At 36.0% G+C, this 15,907-nt stretch overlaps 1 protein-coding gene across 4 annotated transcripts in view; it reads left to right on the top strand.

Annotated features, from left to right (window-relative positions):
* The window catches only part of Adgb (androglobin), a 171,154-nt gene that overhangs the window by 118,214 nt on the left and 37,033 nt on the right, over positions 1 to 15,907 (top strand). For all 4 annotated transcript variants that reach the window (XM_047558383.1, XM_047558381.1, XM_047558380.1 and 1 more), the window contains 2 exons: positions 3,250 to 3,434; positions 13,377 to 13,576. In XM_047558383.1, the coding sequence (XP_047414339.1) occupies positions 3,250 to 3,434; positions 13,377 to 13,576 (385 nt within the window). The remainder of the gene's footprint in view (positions 1 to 3,249; positions 3,435 to 13,376; positions 13,577 to 15,907) is intronic.

Raw genomic sequence — 15,907 nt, 5'->3', positions numbered from 1 at the left:
AGCACCCTCACCCAGCTACCAAGCACAGTCAACTTCTTACTGGAACTAAAGAGCCCATCCTGACATAGAGCATTCAGTTTTATTGTGTGCTTGCTTTTCCTCTTATTATGGGATATTCTTTTTCCCACTTCTACACTTAGAAAAAATCCATCATTTTTAATAATAATATTTATCAATAAAATCTTTGCATTGAAACCTCCAGATAGACCCTCCTCAAGTCATAACCTACCTTCCTACAGTTATCATCCAGTTAATCCCTATCAGTGATTAATGCACAGATTAGGTTAAGGCTCTCATAACCCAATTATTTCACCTTTACTCTCCCACATTGACTCACACATAAGCTTTTAGAGGACAGTTCACATTGAAACCACAACATACTGTTATGCACATAAAATTTGTAAAATATATATATACATTTCTAAGTAAAGTCATCCATGACTAGAAACCCTAGAAATGACCATTGTTAGTATTTTGTTGTATTTTCCTAAAGTGTCACAGTTTATCATTATTAAAATCATAATTGGAGTTTTGTAATTCTGATCATTTTAAGTAACATTATAGAGTTCCACATGCTGGGCTTAAACAACAGAAATGCACTGTCCCACATTTCTGGAAGCTCCAAGTCTGAAATCAAGGCGTCAGCGGGGTGGGTCACTCTTGAGGCTGTGAGGAAAATCTGTTCTTTCACCTTTTTTCCCTGGCGTCCTGTGATTTGCTGATAATTGCTGGTGCTCCTTGGCTTGTCAATCATCACCCCAATCTCTGCTTCAATCTTTGCATGGTGTTTTCCTTATGTGACTCTATTCCTAAATTTCCCCTTTTTATAAGACCACCAGTCATGTTCTATTAGGACCCACCCTAATGACCTCAGTTTTACTTGATTTCCTCTGGAAACTCCTAATTGCAAATAAGGTGACATTGTGAGGCATGGGTTGCTGAGAACTCTAGCATATCTTTTGTGGGAGGAGGAAACAAAATTCAGTCCATCATGGTGACCTGAATCTGGAGAGAAGAGAAAGGATTTTAATAAATCAAGGCAAAACCGATAGCCTTGGTTGATTGGAACACCTGGGGCTTGACTTGGGGAAATGTTTGGACGGTGCCATTTATTCAGTAGAGGACACAGAGGAGAAGCTCATGTACAAGGTGGTCAACAAGAAGACAGTTAACTCCTTCCTAGTTGTTTAGTAGAGTTAACCAGCCAAATAGGCATGTGACGCTGGTATATGGTTGGTAGTAAACTTTTGTTTGGGAGTCATTATTCTATCTTGGCTCAAGGAATGCCCAGGAAATTTTGTAGAATGAGCATCAGACCCAGGATAGAATATTAAGATTCTGTGATATTTGTGGGAATGTCAATGTCTGAGAAGCTTGAAAAGAGCAGCCCTGAAAACAGAGGGAAAGTATAAAGGTTGCTCACAGGGGAAGTTTCCAAAGGAGGGGGAAATGAGGGCAGAGTCAACCTTGTCAAGTTCTCCTGAGAGCTCAGGGAAGATGAGGACTGAAGTCACTACACAGTAGTGACAAGCTGCTTGACTCCCTGGCAAGAGCAAGTGTAGCACCTGGGTTGGTGGCAGAGCAGCCAGCAGGAGGTGACATGGTGAGAAGAATGGAAATAGGTGACTCTCCTGAGGTGGCTGCCAGGAAGGAAGCACAGTCACTGGACTGCAGGATGGATGGATTTCTTTCACCTGCACATGTAAGAAGGTTAATGACAAGGAAGAATAAAGAGGGGGTATTTACAGTACAGGAAACAGAATTCTCAGAGGGCAAGTTTGTAGAGTATTGGAAAGTTGCAAGGAATTATTAGAAACAGAAAAATCACGCCTGTAATCTCAGCAGCTTGGGAGGCTGAGGCAGGAGTATTGCAAGTTCAAAGCCAGCCTCAGCAATGTTATGGGTCGCAACTTAAGAACAGACCCATCACCACAGAGAAGTCCAAATTTGAGAGTCTTTATCAAGCCGACTGGCTGACTGTCTCACACAATGCCCCAAAAATGGCTATTTGGGAGAACAGCCCCGACCATAGGGTTGTAGGGGTTCTTATACCAAAAATCACATTAATCATAAGTGTCTGTTGCTATGACTCAAAATTACACATTAACATCATGAGATCATCCACAGAGGGGGAAGTGGGTCAAAATGAACCTTACCTAGGTACAAACTAAAGAACGGTTGCTAACATCCACACAATCACTGCTCACATGGTACATTGTTTAGGAGCAATAGGAATCAGAAGAGAGCAATTCTTTACTACATAGGAGTTGCCATTTTATATTATTAAACATGTCACACCAAGTAACTGATGATGGGCACAGAGGTAGGGTGTTCCCATGGGAGAAGCTTATTTCCTACATAACATGGAGTCTCAGAGCAAAATGGAGTCTGTTTAGTCATTTCCCTTAGAGTCTGGCCTATAACATTCTCATGGAGTCAGATCTGTCAGCCCATCACAAGCAACAGGGAGGCTCTAAGCAACTCAGTGAGACCCTGTCTCTAAATAAAATCTGAAATTGGACTGGGGATGTGACTCAGTGGTTGAGTGTCCCTGAGTTCAATCCCTGGTAAACAACCCCCCACAAAAAAAAAAAAAAAAAAAAAAAAAAAAAAATGAAAAAAAAAAAAAAAAAAAAAGAAAGAAAGAAAAAGAAAACAAAATAAGACAAAACAACCAAGGCCCCAAACTCTTCATTGGCACCAGGGAGGAGTTAGAAAGTATGGGTTAGATTGCGTGTTTCGGGGTTGCAAGCTTTCTCATGTACAGGGGAAAGGGTTGGGTGGAGGCTGCGTGTGCCATCCCTGCTTCTCTGAGTGCTTTGATTGGATGGAGACCCTGTTATGAGTGACGCGTGGAAGCGTCTGAGTCTGTGAGCTGTGTGCTCTTTGTGCAGCTGTTAAGGAGGGTTTGATGGAATGGGTGGTGTGGCAGTCGTAGTTTGCAGATCTCCGAAGTGAGGTGGCTTTTGGGGTCTGTCAAGTTTCCTAAGTGGCTGCTGTTCATATCCAAACAAAAAGATGCGTTTCCCACCTGGGGGTTTAACGCTCATAGAAGGAGACTCGTTTTGTTTCACCCTACCGTGTCGGGATCCTTTACTAGAACGGGTGATAAGGCTTAACCTTCCTAGGGTGCTGGTGGACTTCACAGGGGGTTTTCCTTTTCCACCCTGCTCTCAGAAAGTCCGACCATTCTGTTCACCGACTTGAAGGAAGAGGACACGCTAGCTCATGCCGTTGGTTCTCCCGTAGGTACTCGGTTAAAGTGGCTTCGCCGCATCCTCTCACCATACAGGTGCGCACGTCCAAGCCCGATGCGTTCGTCAAGCTGCAGGTGCTAGAAAATGAGGAGGCGATGGTGAGCGCCACCGGCAAGGGCCAAGCCATCATCCCGGCCTTCAACTTCCTGGGCAGCGAGAAAACCGTGAGCTCCCAGTGTGAGTGTGCCTTTTGGAAATGGGCATCGGCATTCACGAAGGGACTTGGGTTTGCGTGACAATTTTTTTTTAATGTTTGCAGATAAGACAGCAAGTTACCACCTAAATCAGTAAAACCGGACATTAGCGTAAAATATTTACAAAACATTATTTGATGCCATTGTATTTGTGTTTCAGATTAGGCTCTGCATCTCCATAGACTGGTTATAATTATACTTTAAGACTCTTCACCTTGAAGAAAAATAAACATTTATTTTCTTCTTATATGAGCCTGAATAACAAGAATTTTCTCATTTCAAAAGACTTTCTTTAAACCATTTTTTTTAAATTCCCAGTTCATTGTTTTTGAAATTGTTCTTCTTATTAAAATTAATATAAATTTAAAATTGTTATTACTTCCTCTTATAGAGTTTTTCTCTTCAATACAAGATTCCAGACTCTAAATAGAGGATGCAACCTACTTTCATTTGTTTTGACACATGGGTTTTTTTTCTAATTCTGCCATCGTGCTATATTTTTCTAATTGATTACAGCTTCTACTTGACCTTTGTGTAGCTATCTGGTTATAAGCACGCTTCCTGAGCGCTGATTCCAAATAGAGTTTATGTTCATTATCTGAAGTGTGTTAACAAACTGCTAAAAATAATTCTCTTTTTATATATAAAAATGTCTTTTACCTGTTTCCAGTCTAATATGTATATGTGGGTTTTTTAAAATTTATATCTGGGTATACCAAGCAATATGGACATCACTGGTGACTCTGACTATTGACCCCTTATTGATCCCCTGTCCTTTCCCTAACAGCCGAAGGCAAGGTTAGGGAGAATGGATTGAGCTGCAGGCAACTGTGAACACTCTATCCAACCACCTTCCACAGAATTTAGTAGCATGAACCTTTGTCTTTTCCTAATCCATTATTGTAACCAGAAATTGTCCTAACCTGCTGGAACAAATAATACAATAAATGTTAAACATCTCTAGCAATTGGAGAAATAAAAATTAAAGCTATACTGAGATTCCATCTCACCCACCCCAGTGAGAATGGCAATTATCAAGAATACATTTGACAATAAGTGTTGGGGAGGATGTGAGGAAAAAGGTCTCCTACATTGCTGGTGGAACTGCAAATTGGTGCAACCACTCTGGAAAGCAGTATGGAGATTCCTTAGAAAACTTGGAATGAAACCACCATTTGACCTAGTTATCTGACTTCTCGGTATATATCCAAAGGAGTTAAAATCATCATAATACAGTGATGCTGCCACATCAATGTTTATAGCAGCCCAATTCACAAAAGCCAAGCTATGGAACCAGCCTAGGTACCCTACATTAAATGAATGGGTAAAGAAAATGTATACATATACAATGGAATATTACTCAGCCTTAAAGAAGAATGAAATTATGGCATTTGCCAGTAAATGGATGGAACTGGAGATGATCATGCTAAGTGAAATAAGCCAGTCCCAAAAAACCGAAGGCCAAATGCTCTCTGATAAGCAAACACTACCCAATAACAAGGGAAGGTAGGAAGGGAAAGTATAGAAGTTCATTCGATTAGACAAAGGGGAATGAAGGGAATGGAGGGAAGATGGGAATAGAAAAGACAGTAGAATGAATTGGGCAAAACTTTAGGAAAGTTATGAAAATGAATACATGACCACTGTAACTCCCTATCTTGTACAACCACAAGAAGGGATCAAAATGGGAATGGGTTGCACTCCATGTATGCATAATATGTCAAAATACACCCCACACTTCATGTATATCCACAAACAACAAATACAAAAATAAAAATAAATAAATACATAAATAAGATTTATCATTTACATAAACTTGACTGGAGGAATTCAGTATTGGTGCCATAGTACATCTCTCCCTGGATCTTCCTTCAAGATAGACCTAGCTTATACCACAGGTAGATCCACTTTGGATTACTCTTTCTTAGTTTAGTCTCTAATTTTGATTGCTCACATTGGGTAAGAATTCTTTTGCCAGGGAGTCATGCAGTTTGGACTATCTAACTTTTACTCAGGTTTTATTTAAATCTTTGAAAATCTTCCTGTGTTTTAGATTCATCTCATCTTTGTTATATATATAATGCAAAACATTGCATACAACTCTGATTATTTTTCTCCTTACTTTAATGTTTTTGTATTTCTAGACATACAGAATTCAAGTTCCTACTGATTTTATTACTTAACTCTATTTAACTATGCTCATAAAAACTAATTTCTCTCCTTCCACTATCCATTTCCCTTCTGAATTTCCCCATGGATAGTAAATATCCCTGTCAAGGTGGCTTACCTTGTCTTGTCCCTAGATTTATTTGGAATGCTGTTAATGATTTACTCACGAACACATATGAGTAAGATTATTTTTTAGATTAAAGAAACTTCTTTGTGTTGCATTTTGCAGCACTTATGAAAATTAACTAATAAAATATATTTAATTTTATAATTTGTATTTTCCTATGTGGTCTATGATTATGATATAATATATAAAAAATCCATTCAATATTCAATCATATTTGATTTTTTTAATAATCTTGCTTGATTGTGGTGTTATTCACTTTTAAAAAGTAGTGGTATCTGATACTAGAAAAAGGTGCCGAAAACACACATTGAAGGAAAGATAGCCTTTTTAATACATGGTGTTGGAAAAACTAGAAATTCTGATGTAGTAGAATGAAATTTAACCCCTATCTCTCACCCTGCACAAAACTCAACTGAAAGTGGATTAAATACCTAGAAACCCTGCACCTATTAGAAGGAAATGTAGGACCAACACTCCAACGTATCGGCTCAGGAACTGATGTCCTTAACAAGACTCCTAAAGTGCAAGAAGTAAAATCAAGAATCAATGGCTGGATTGGCACCACATTAGTAAACTTCTTCACAGCAAAGGAAACAATGAAGAGCATGAAGAGAGAGTCCCCAGGATGGGAGAAAATCTTGCCACCTGCACCTCAGATAGGGCATAAATTTCCAGGACATACAAAGAACTCAAAAACTAATACCAAAAAAACAAATAACCCAATCAATAAATGGGCAAAGGGACTAAACAGATATTTCTAAAAAAAAAAAAAAAAGACGAAAGAAATAGATGTCAACAAATATATGAAAAACTGTTTAATATCTCTAGTAACTAGAGAAATGCAAATTAAAGCTACACTGAGATTCCACCTTATCTAGTCAGAATGGCAATTATCAAGAATACAAGTAACGATAAATGTTGGTGAGGATGTGGGGGAAAGGGTTCACTCATACATTGTTGGTAGGATTGCAAATTGGTGCAACCACTCCAGAAAGCAGTATGGAGATTCCTCAGAAAACTAGGAATGGAACCACCATTTGGCCCAGTGATCTGACCCCTTGGTATACATCCAAAGGACTTAAAATCAGCATACTACAGTGATGCAGTCACATCAATGTGTATAGCAGCTCAATTCAGAATAGCTAAGCTATGTAGCCAACCTAGGTTCCTTCAACAGATGGATAGATAAATAAAATGTGGCATATATATACAATGGAGTATTAGCCATAAAGAAGCATAACTTTATGGCACTTGTTGGTAAATAGATGGAACTGGAGAGTATCATACTAAGTGAAATAAGACAATTTCCCCAAAACAAAGATCGAATGCTTTCTCTGATATATGGAAGCGGACCCACAAAAAGGGAGCCAGGGAGAATAGAAGTCAGTGGAGTAGACAAAGGGCAATGAAGGGATGGGAGGGGGATAGGAAAAGGAAAGTCAGTGGAGTAAATCTGACATAATCTTCCTGTGTACAGGAATACACCACAGTGAATCTCAACATCATGTACATCCACAAGAAATTAATTAAAAATAAATAAAAATACCAAAAAAGATAAAGAAGAAAGCAGACAAAAATTAAGAAATTGAGGGAGGAAAAATATCTCCAACATGCCTCCCACCCCAACTGTTCTAAACATTCTTCCATTTTCAATAAAAAATTAGAATACTAAAAATCAAAAAATAAAAAGTATAAAGTAGTGGTATGTTTGGTTTACAAACACTTTACAGGAAATTTTCACATGGTGGAAATTTTCTACTTTTATATTCCTATGTAATATTTCTGAATGAATGTACTAATTACATATTCATTGATTGTTTGGATTTATCTCTGGTTCTTCACTGTTTAATTCTACATGGATTTTTGAATATACTCTTTCTTTAAAGGATTGTCTATTGCATGCTATCTTGTTGAAAGAAGAGGATTTGCTTTTCTTGTCACGAGTCTAGCTACTAATTACCATATCCCAGATGATCCTAGTAGGGAGTTTGACCCCAGCTTTCCATGAACAGTAAGTCAAAGTTTACGTAAAGAGCAGAGGCGCACAAAGCAATAAGGATCTTTCTGTTCAGTCCAGAGAATAATTCTAAATGATGTTAATTTAAGTGGTATTTTAAATGCCAATTTTATCTTTTACTTTAAAAGATTAATGATTTGAAATAATTGAAAATCCCTAAAATAATTTTTATTTGGAAAGAAAAATAGATACCCACAAAGCAGGGCTGTCTTTATCTACCTCTCCCCTGCCACCCCCGGTCCTGGGGTATTGAACCCAGGGCCTCGGGCATGCTGGGTGCTGTACTGCTGAGTCCACTCCCAGCCACTATCCTGTCTTATTAATGCTGAGAACCTAGTGTGAATTGTGATTATAGCCCAGTGATGTGCCTTTCCTCCAGGAGTAAGACTTAGGGGAGCAGAGAATTGATAGGCCACCATGTGGGGAGGATGCAGCCGGGGAACAAACATAGTGTTGGAGGCCCAGGGAGGTGGAGAATTGAGCTTGTGATGCTGTAGTGCTTTCAACTCTTCTGAGCAGGCCCGGCCATCTTTCTCCCACCATTTGTCCTTTGTCCCTGCATAGCCCCGCTGGGTAGTTCTCAATACTCAGCTTGCTTTACCCCTTTACTTGTTCCTCTTCCAAGTCTGCCTGTATCCCATTTATATATTTTTCTTCAGATACGTGAAGACCATTAACAAGAGTACTGACATATTTGGTTAGTTTTGTTTTCTTTGCTGTAACACGTTTCATACAGGTGTTCATAGTTTCATTCCATAGAAGAACACTTACTTCCAAAACCTTAACTGGTCTCTGTGGGCAGCTCTCCCAGTGAATTATGGCTCCCTTGTTATTTTTGGCCTCAAACCACTAGTTTTCATGATCAATCCTCTCTAAATCTTTTGATCTAACTTCAGAGAGGTAAGCATGCTTATAGTTGGTCATGCAGTCGATCATTAGTTCAAAACAGCATTTACAAGAAAAGCATACATAAACATTTAAAACCAATTTTATGAATTTACTTGGAGACAGGAAAATGGAGGGGAAGGATAATAGCAACAAAGTTCTGAAACTGATCGAAAAGTAGAGCTAACATCCATGATGCCTGATTATTCTATTTTCATATTTGTAGTTCTAAATGGGCTTCAGTATGATTTTTTCAAGATTATCTCAAAGCACACAAAAACCTGTGTTTTCCTTGCAACTGCCTTGAGTATATAGATATTAACTTAAAGCAAACTGATAACTTTCCAATAATTTTGTTTGCAAGTAATGGTTGTATCTTTCTATTTATTTATTACTTTTAAGTTTTACAGCTCTTTTCTGTTCCATCTTTCTACCCCAGAGAGTGGTCACATCTCCCATTCCAAAAAGACTAGTTTTACCTATTCTAAAACTTCATGAAATTGAAACCATGTAGTAATTACTCTTTCGGTGTTGACTTCTTTTGCTCAGCATAATGTTTTTAAGATAGATCCATGTTATTGCATATAATGTGACTTTTTTCTTATCGCTGAATATTATTCCACTGTCAGAATATGCCACACTTTGTCCAATCATTCTCCTAGTGGACATCTAGGTTTATTTGAGTTTTAGGACATGGTTACTAAAGTTGCTAGGGATGTGTCTGTGTGAATATTTGGATTTAAGTTTTCATTTCTCTTAGATCAATATCCTAAAGTTGAATTAATTTGTAAAGAATTAACACACACACACACACACACACACACACACACACACATACACACACATTTTAAAACTGGCAAATTTTTTTCCCAAGGAATAATATAATGTTATATGCCCACAAACAAGGTATGAACGTTCTGGTTTGTCCACATTTTTGCTGACATTTTCTCTTGTCAATGTTTTTCATTTCACTCATTCTAGTAAGTATATAGTATGACTTCTTTGTGGTCTAATTTGCATTTCAAGTATTACTGATGATGTTAAACTTTTTGTATGGGATTATTGTCATGTATATAACCTGAGTGAATTTCTATACACAAATTACACCCATATTTTAATGGGTTGTCTTTTTCTTATTAAATCATTTTTTATATATTCTATATATTCTGGAGAGCCCTTCACCAAATATATACTTTGCAATTATGATCTTTCGATCTAAGTCTTGTTATTTTACTTCCTTAACAGCAAATTTTTAGAACAGAATCTTTTAATTTTCATAAAGTCAAAGTTGCTGCTTAAAAAATTACTAATATTTATTGTTTTATCTAATAAATCTTTGCTTAATCTAAGACAATATATAATTTAATTTGTTTCATTTTGTGTTTTATAATCTTAACATATTTACTTTAATGATTCATCTTTTTTTACTTCTTTAATTTTTATTTTAGTTAGGATTAATCTTGAAACAATTTCTATGTATGACGCTAAGAATGAAGCCAATGTTCTTTTTACTCCCTGTTGATATCCAGTTGTCTTAGCATTGTATGTTTGAAAGACAATATATACCCTATTGAATTACCTTGACATCATTCAAAAGTCAATTGACCAGTTCTGTATGGGTCTATTTTTGGACTCTGTTTTGATCAATTGCTCTAGTATCTATTTTACTCCAAAAACATTTTCTTGAAAATCATAGCTTTCAATTTTGATTTTGTTTGTGTTGAATTTGAGGATCATTGGAAGTTTATTCTAGTCCTCTGTTTCTGTCCCCGTTTTTTTTATATTGCCGATAAGCAGATTTTACAATACTTTTAAAGATTTATTTCTAAGTATTTTATTTTTGTAGGAGTTCCATCTAGGACTAAAAATACATACATTATACCATTTGATATCTGCATTACTTTCCTTGGACTGCTGTGGCAAATTAGATTCGTACCCCCTTTATCTGCAGCTTCACTTTCCAAAGTTTCAGTTACCCATGATCACTTGTGGTCCAAAAATATTAAGTGGAAAATTCTAGCAATAAAATCTATAGGTCTTCAATCACATGCCATTTTGAGTAGTCTGATGAAATCTTGCACCATTTTTTCTGTCCCGCCAAGATGAAATCATCCCTTTGTCCACTGTGTCCACACATTACACACTATATGCCCATAAATCACTTAGTGGCTATCTAGGTTATCATTCATTGTTGGTCTTTGTCATGGTATCATAGTATTTAGGTTCATGTAACCCTTATTTTACTTAATTATGCCCCAATACCCAAGAATAGTGAAGAGTGTTGGAAATTTGGATTTGAAAATTTAGATTTGGAAAGTGTTTCCTTTAAGTGAAAATGGGAAAGTGTAATACAATACTTTGAAAGAGAAAGAGAGAGAGAGAGAGAGAGAGAGAGACCACATTCACACAACTTTTAATACAATATATTATTAAATTATGTTTTTATTGTGCTTAACTTATAAATTTTATCATAGATATGCATATATGAAAGAAACATCATCTTAATAGAGTTTCAGGCATCGAATAGGAGTCTGGGAACATATCCCTGTGGATTAGGATAGACTACTGTACTACAAACTGGGTGACTTAACAAACAAAAGTTATTCTCTCACGGTTCTGGAAGAACAAAGACTGAAATCAATGTGTTGGCTAGACAATATTTTCTCTGAAAGCTCTAGGAGAGAATCCTTCCTGACTTCTAGTTTTTGTGACTCCCAACATTCAGGCCTTCTTGACGGCATCTTCTGCAAACATCTTCACAAAGCAAACATCTTCACAAAGCTCACTTCTTTCTTTGTGACTCTGTATCTTCTCTTCTGACTCTTCTGAGGACTCCATTGTTGGATTTAGCTCGAGTCTTAACTCCAGGTTGATGTTATCTCAGGATTTAAACTTTAATTACAAATACAGCTCCGCTATGTTAAACAAGGTCACATGAGTTGCTGTGCGGATGTAACTCTTTTAAGAGGGTCACTATTTAGTCCACCATGATATCATACCATGAATCACTTAGCCTCTGTCCAATTATTTCACTCTTAAGTTTCTGTTTAGATCATTTCTACTGCTTAACTTCAGGTTTAATGATTTGTTATTCTGAATTTTATAGGAAATTTCATTTCAGATATAGTGAAATCTAGATTTCTTTTGATATTTATATATATTATTTTTCTTGTTGATTTTCACCATTTGTTAATTAGATATTCTCATCTTTTCCCTTAAAAATTTATGCAAAAGGTTTTTTTTTTTAATTTTGTGTGTATGGTACTGGGGATTAAACCCACAGGGACTTTACTACTGAACTACATCCTTATCCCTTTTTATTTTTTTATTTTGAGACAGGGTCTTGCTGAGTTTCTGATGGTGGCCTCAAACTTGTGATTCTCTTGCCTTAGCCTCCCAAGTAGCTGGGATTACAGGTGTGATAAATCCAACATCAGTGTCAGCTATGTGTCCACATTTGTTGACTTTTTTTTCTCAGATATGGTCACATCTTCCATTTTTCATATATCAGACTGATTATTGTACATTGTGCATGCAACATTGTTAATAATCTAGATTATGTTCTCTTCATTGAAAGAATTTTGAATTATGTTCTGGAAGGCAGTTAATCTAGTAACAACTTAGCATGCTTCTACCAAGATTTGATCATGAGCTTTTTTTGAGTCAAGTCTACTGTTACCATTACTCTAACAGCTCTGTTCTTGAAGCTTGAACTTCCTTGGGTCTCAACTACATATTCTGTGTGTTCATTATATTCCCTTCATTTTGGCAGGTACGAACATTAATGTCTCTCAACACTGTACAACTATCATAATCTCCATTAAATCCCCACTCCCACTCCCCACATCTCTTCCAGTGGTTATAATCTACCAGGAGTTCTTGAGTGTTTTTACCAAGAAAGTTCAGAATTCTGAGCTCCTCTGCTGCTTAGATACTCCTCTCTGCTCACCCAATTGACAAGCTGTAATTCTCTCAGATGCCCAATTTTGTTTCTGAACCTGACAGCATTACTGGTCAGGACTGTACTTACCTGTGTCCAGTTAAGAGAGTGCTCTCAGGCAGAAATCTGGGGAAGCAGAGAGATCACCTTGTACATTTCCTTATATCCAGGATCACAACCCTGGACTGTATATAGCCCAATGACTGAAAACAGTTGGCTTATATATTTTTTTCCAATTTTATCATTCTTTTTATGGTAGGAGAATGTGTCCAGTGCCCATTATTCAGTCATGATTTGAATTGTAATTTCCTTCTCATTCACTTACATGCCTCCAAGTATATTTGACAAATTAATTAATAACACTTAATATCTTTCAGTTTTTATTGCTCCCAATGGTGCTTACGTCACCTGTTCATTATAAAGTAGTCAATACAGAAATTAAAAACTAAAGTGGAAGCCTTTTGTAACTGTGGTATACAAAGTGTTAAACACTAAGAAAATCAATTGCATGGTGGGTGGTGTAATTCCAGTGACAAGCAAATGAATGAGAAATTGTCACATATTCTTTTAGCAATCAATTTCAGAATATGTTGTACTTTATGCAGGTCACATAATATCAGAGTGGATTTCATTAAAATCAGAATATTCCAAATAATCCAGTGGTGATAGTTTTTATCTTGTTAAAATAAACCTCTCCCTCTGAACATATTATAAAGGGATATAACTGTTTTAGTAATAGTCATGCATGTGACATATTAATATTATATTTACTATTTCTCTCATTCAGCTAGCAAACAAGTTCTTTCAACTCACATAACAACCAAAAAAGAGCCAGAAGCATATTCTAAGAAGAGATCTGCACAGGGAAGCCAGAGATCCTTTAAGAGCAGGCCTGGAAGTACAATAGTAGACACTGGTCAGCCTCTGGTGGAGGAGGAAGTGGTCAGTATGCCATCTATAGAAGAAAATTCTAGCACGCCACAGCAGGTATGTTAACATTAAAAATAATCACCCAATTGCTCTGCACCTAAAAATCTAACAAAATAAGTGATTCTCTTGCTAAAAGTCGTTAATGTATAATACTTTCTATATACCATGCCATCAGCGTATAACCTAAATTGAAGAATGAGACATTCTTGAGCAGTTTCTCTATGCCTAGATCTTTAAGCATATGACAAGCCTAACCTCCATGCTAACCCTGGAATGTATGTTACCTTAGTTTGAAAATAAGTTGTAATACATAATGCTAAACATATCCTAATAACAATAAAAACTGACTTGTATGTGCCCCAAGTTAGAAGGGAAAAAAGACAATGCATATATTTAAAGCAGCAGAATAAACAATGACATAGCCATTGGAAACAACAACATAAAATAGTACAAAGAACTGAAAAGAAAATAAGGTGCCAGAAATAAGTCATAATATGACAGTAATTATACATATAATTATAGTAATCAATTAAAAAACTAAAGTTTTAAAGTTATATAAAAAATAAGATCCAAGTATAAGTAGTGCAAAATAACACTTTTAAACAAAATGTCACAGATAATATAAGATAAAATGTTAGGAAAATATATCTGGTAAACATGAACCAAGAGAGAACTATAATAGTAGTTTAAATATAAAACATAGACTTCAACAGGGGTATTATATAAAAATAAAAGGACAAATAAAGCAAGTAAATATGACATTAACTAACAGAGAGGCATCTAACTACCAAGAATCAATAAATAAGTCAAAAACTATTTGAATCACAGAGAAAAAAAAGATAAGTTGGCAATTCGTAACTGAAGATGTTAATGTATTTCTTTCACAAACTCATAAATTAAGCTGAAAAACAAAATGAGAATGGTCATGAATATATTTGTCAACTTTTCACTGCTGTGCCCAAAATACCTGACAAGAACAGCTTAGAGGAGGAAGAGTTTATTTTGGGCTCTGGTTTCAGAGGTCTTAGTCCACTGTTGTCCAGCTCCATTGCTCTTGGTCCAAAGTGAGGCAGAACATCATGATGGAAGGGCATGGTGGAAGAAAACTGCTCAGCTCAGGTAGCTGGGAATCAGGGAGGGTGACTGAGGTATCAGGGACAAAATACAAACCCCAAAGTCATACCCCCAGTGACCTACTTCCTCCAGCCACAGTAGTCCTTTCAAATCATCAATCCATGAAATGGATCAATCCACCAATTAAGTCACAGCTCTCATAATCTAATAATTGCACTTCTGAACATTGTTCCATTGTCTCACAAGTGAGACTTTGGAGGAGAGTTCTAATCCAAATCACAACAGTAATTATTTGGAAAATTTAGTTACATATCCAATTATATACATATTATATACAAAACACCAAGAAAACAGAGAATACACTTTTTCTTAGCACACCCAGGATATTTTTAAAAATACAGACCACATAATCAGCAATTAATGGATTAAAATCCAATAAAATCCACACTATCTGTACTATCTATTTATGTTATCTGAGAATAATGCAATAAAAATGAAATTAATAATTGATGGATAGTGTAAAAGTCCCCAAATGGAAAAACTAGATAAAGTATATCAAATAAACGTATAGTTAAAAAGAACATCAAATAAGAAATTATGAAATATATAGCACTCAATAATGATTTGAAAACCTTCAAACTGAAAATTTTAAGCAACATCTAAATGCAACATCTAATGTATCATTTAGTGGAATTTTTACTTTCAGATTAATTAATGAGGTATGAATGATTAGAACTACATGGGCTTAGCTATTAAAACAGAAAGAAAATAGTTGAAGAATGACTCAATACAGGAGAAATTATTTTAGTAATTAGAACAGAAATCAATGAAATGGTGAGCAAAAAACAAAAAAGATCAATAAACCCTAATCTACTTCTTTTTAAGATTAATAAAGTAAATACACTTCTAGTAAAGTGAATCAAGAAAAAAGACAAGATATAAATTATTCAAATGCAAAATAAAAAATAGTGAAGGTATAACTAGACACAATGGGTGTTTTTTTTTTTTTTAAATGCTATCACTATTGTAAACAACTCTATGCTAGCAAACTTAAAACCTGGCAGGGATGGGTTGGTGAGAAATACACAGATTTCTGTGTGGGAAGGGGAGGTAGGGAACAGCAAAACTGATTCATAAGATAAAATAACAAAAAAATTATAAAATTGAATTGGTAATCAACATGTCCCAAGACTCCCCTTGTCAAAATGCCACAAACCAGGTCAAACAGACTTTCAAGGAGTGAGGTATTCTAAAAATCCAAAGAAAAATTCAAACTTTCCAAATCTTTTAAGAGATTAATGTAATCCTGATTCC

Source organism: Sciurus carolinensis, chromosome 7 (assembly GCF_902686445.1).
Source record: "Sciurus carolinensis chromosome 7, mSciCar1.2, whole genome shotgun sequence".
Lineage (NCBI taxonomy): Eukaryota > Metazoa > Chordata > Mammalia > Rodentia > Sciuridae > Sciurus > Sciurus carolinensis.
This window is presented reverse-complemented; position numbering and strand designations above follow the sequence as displayed.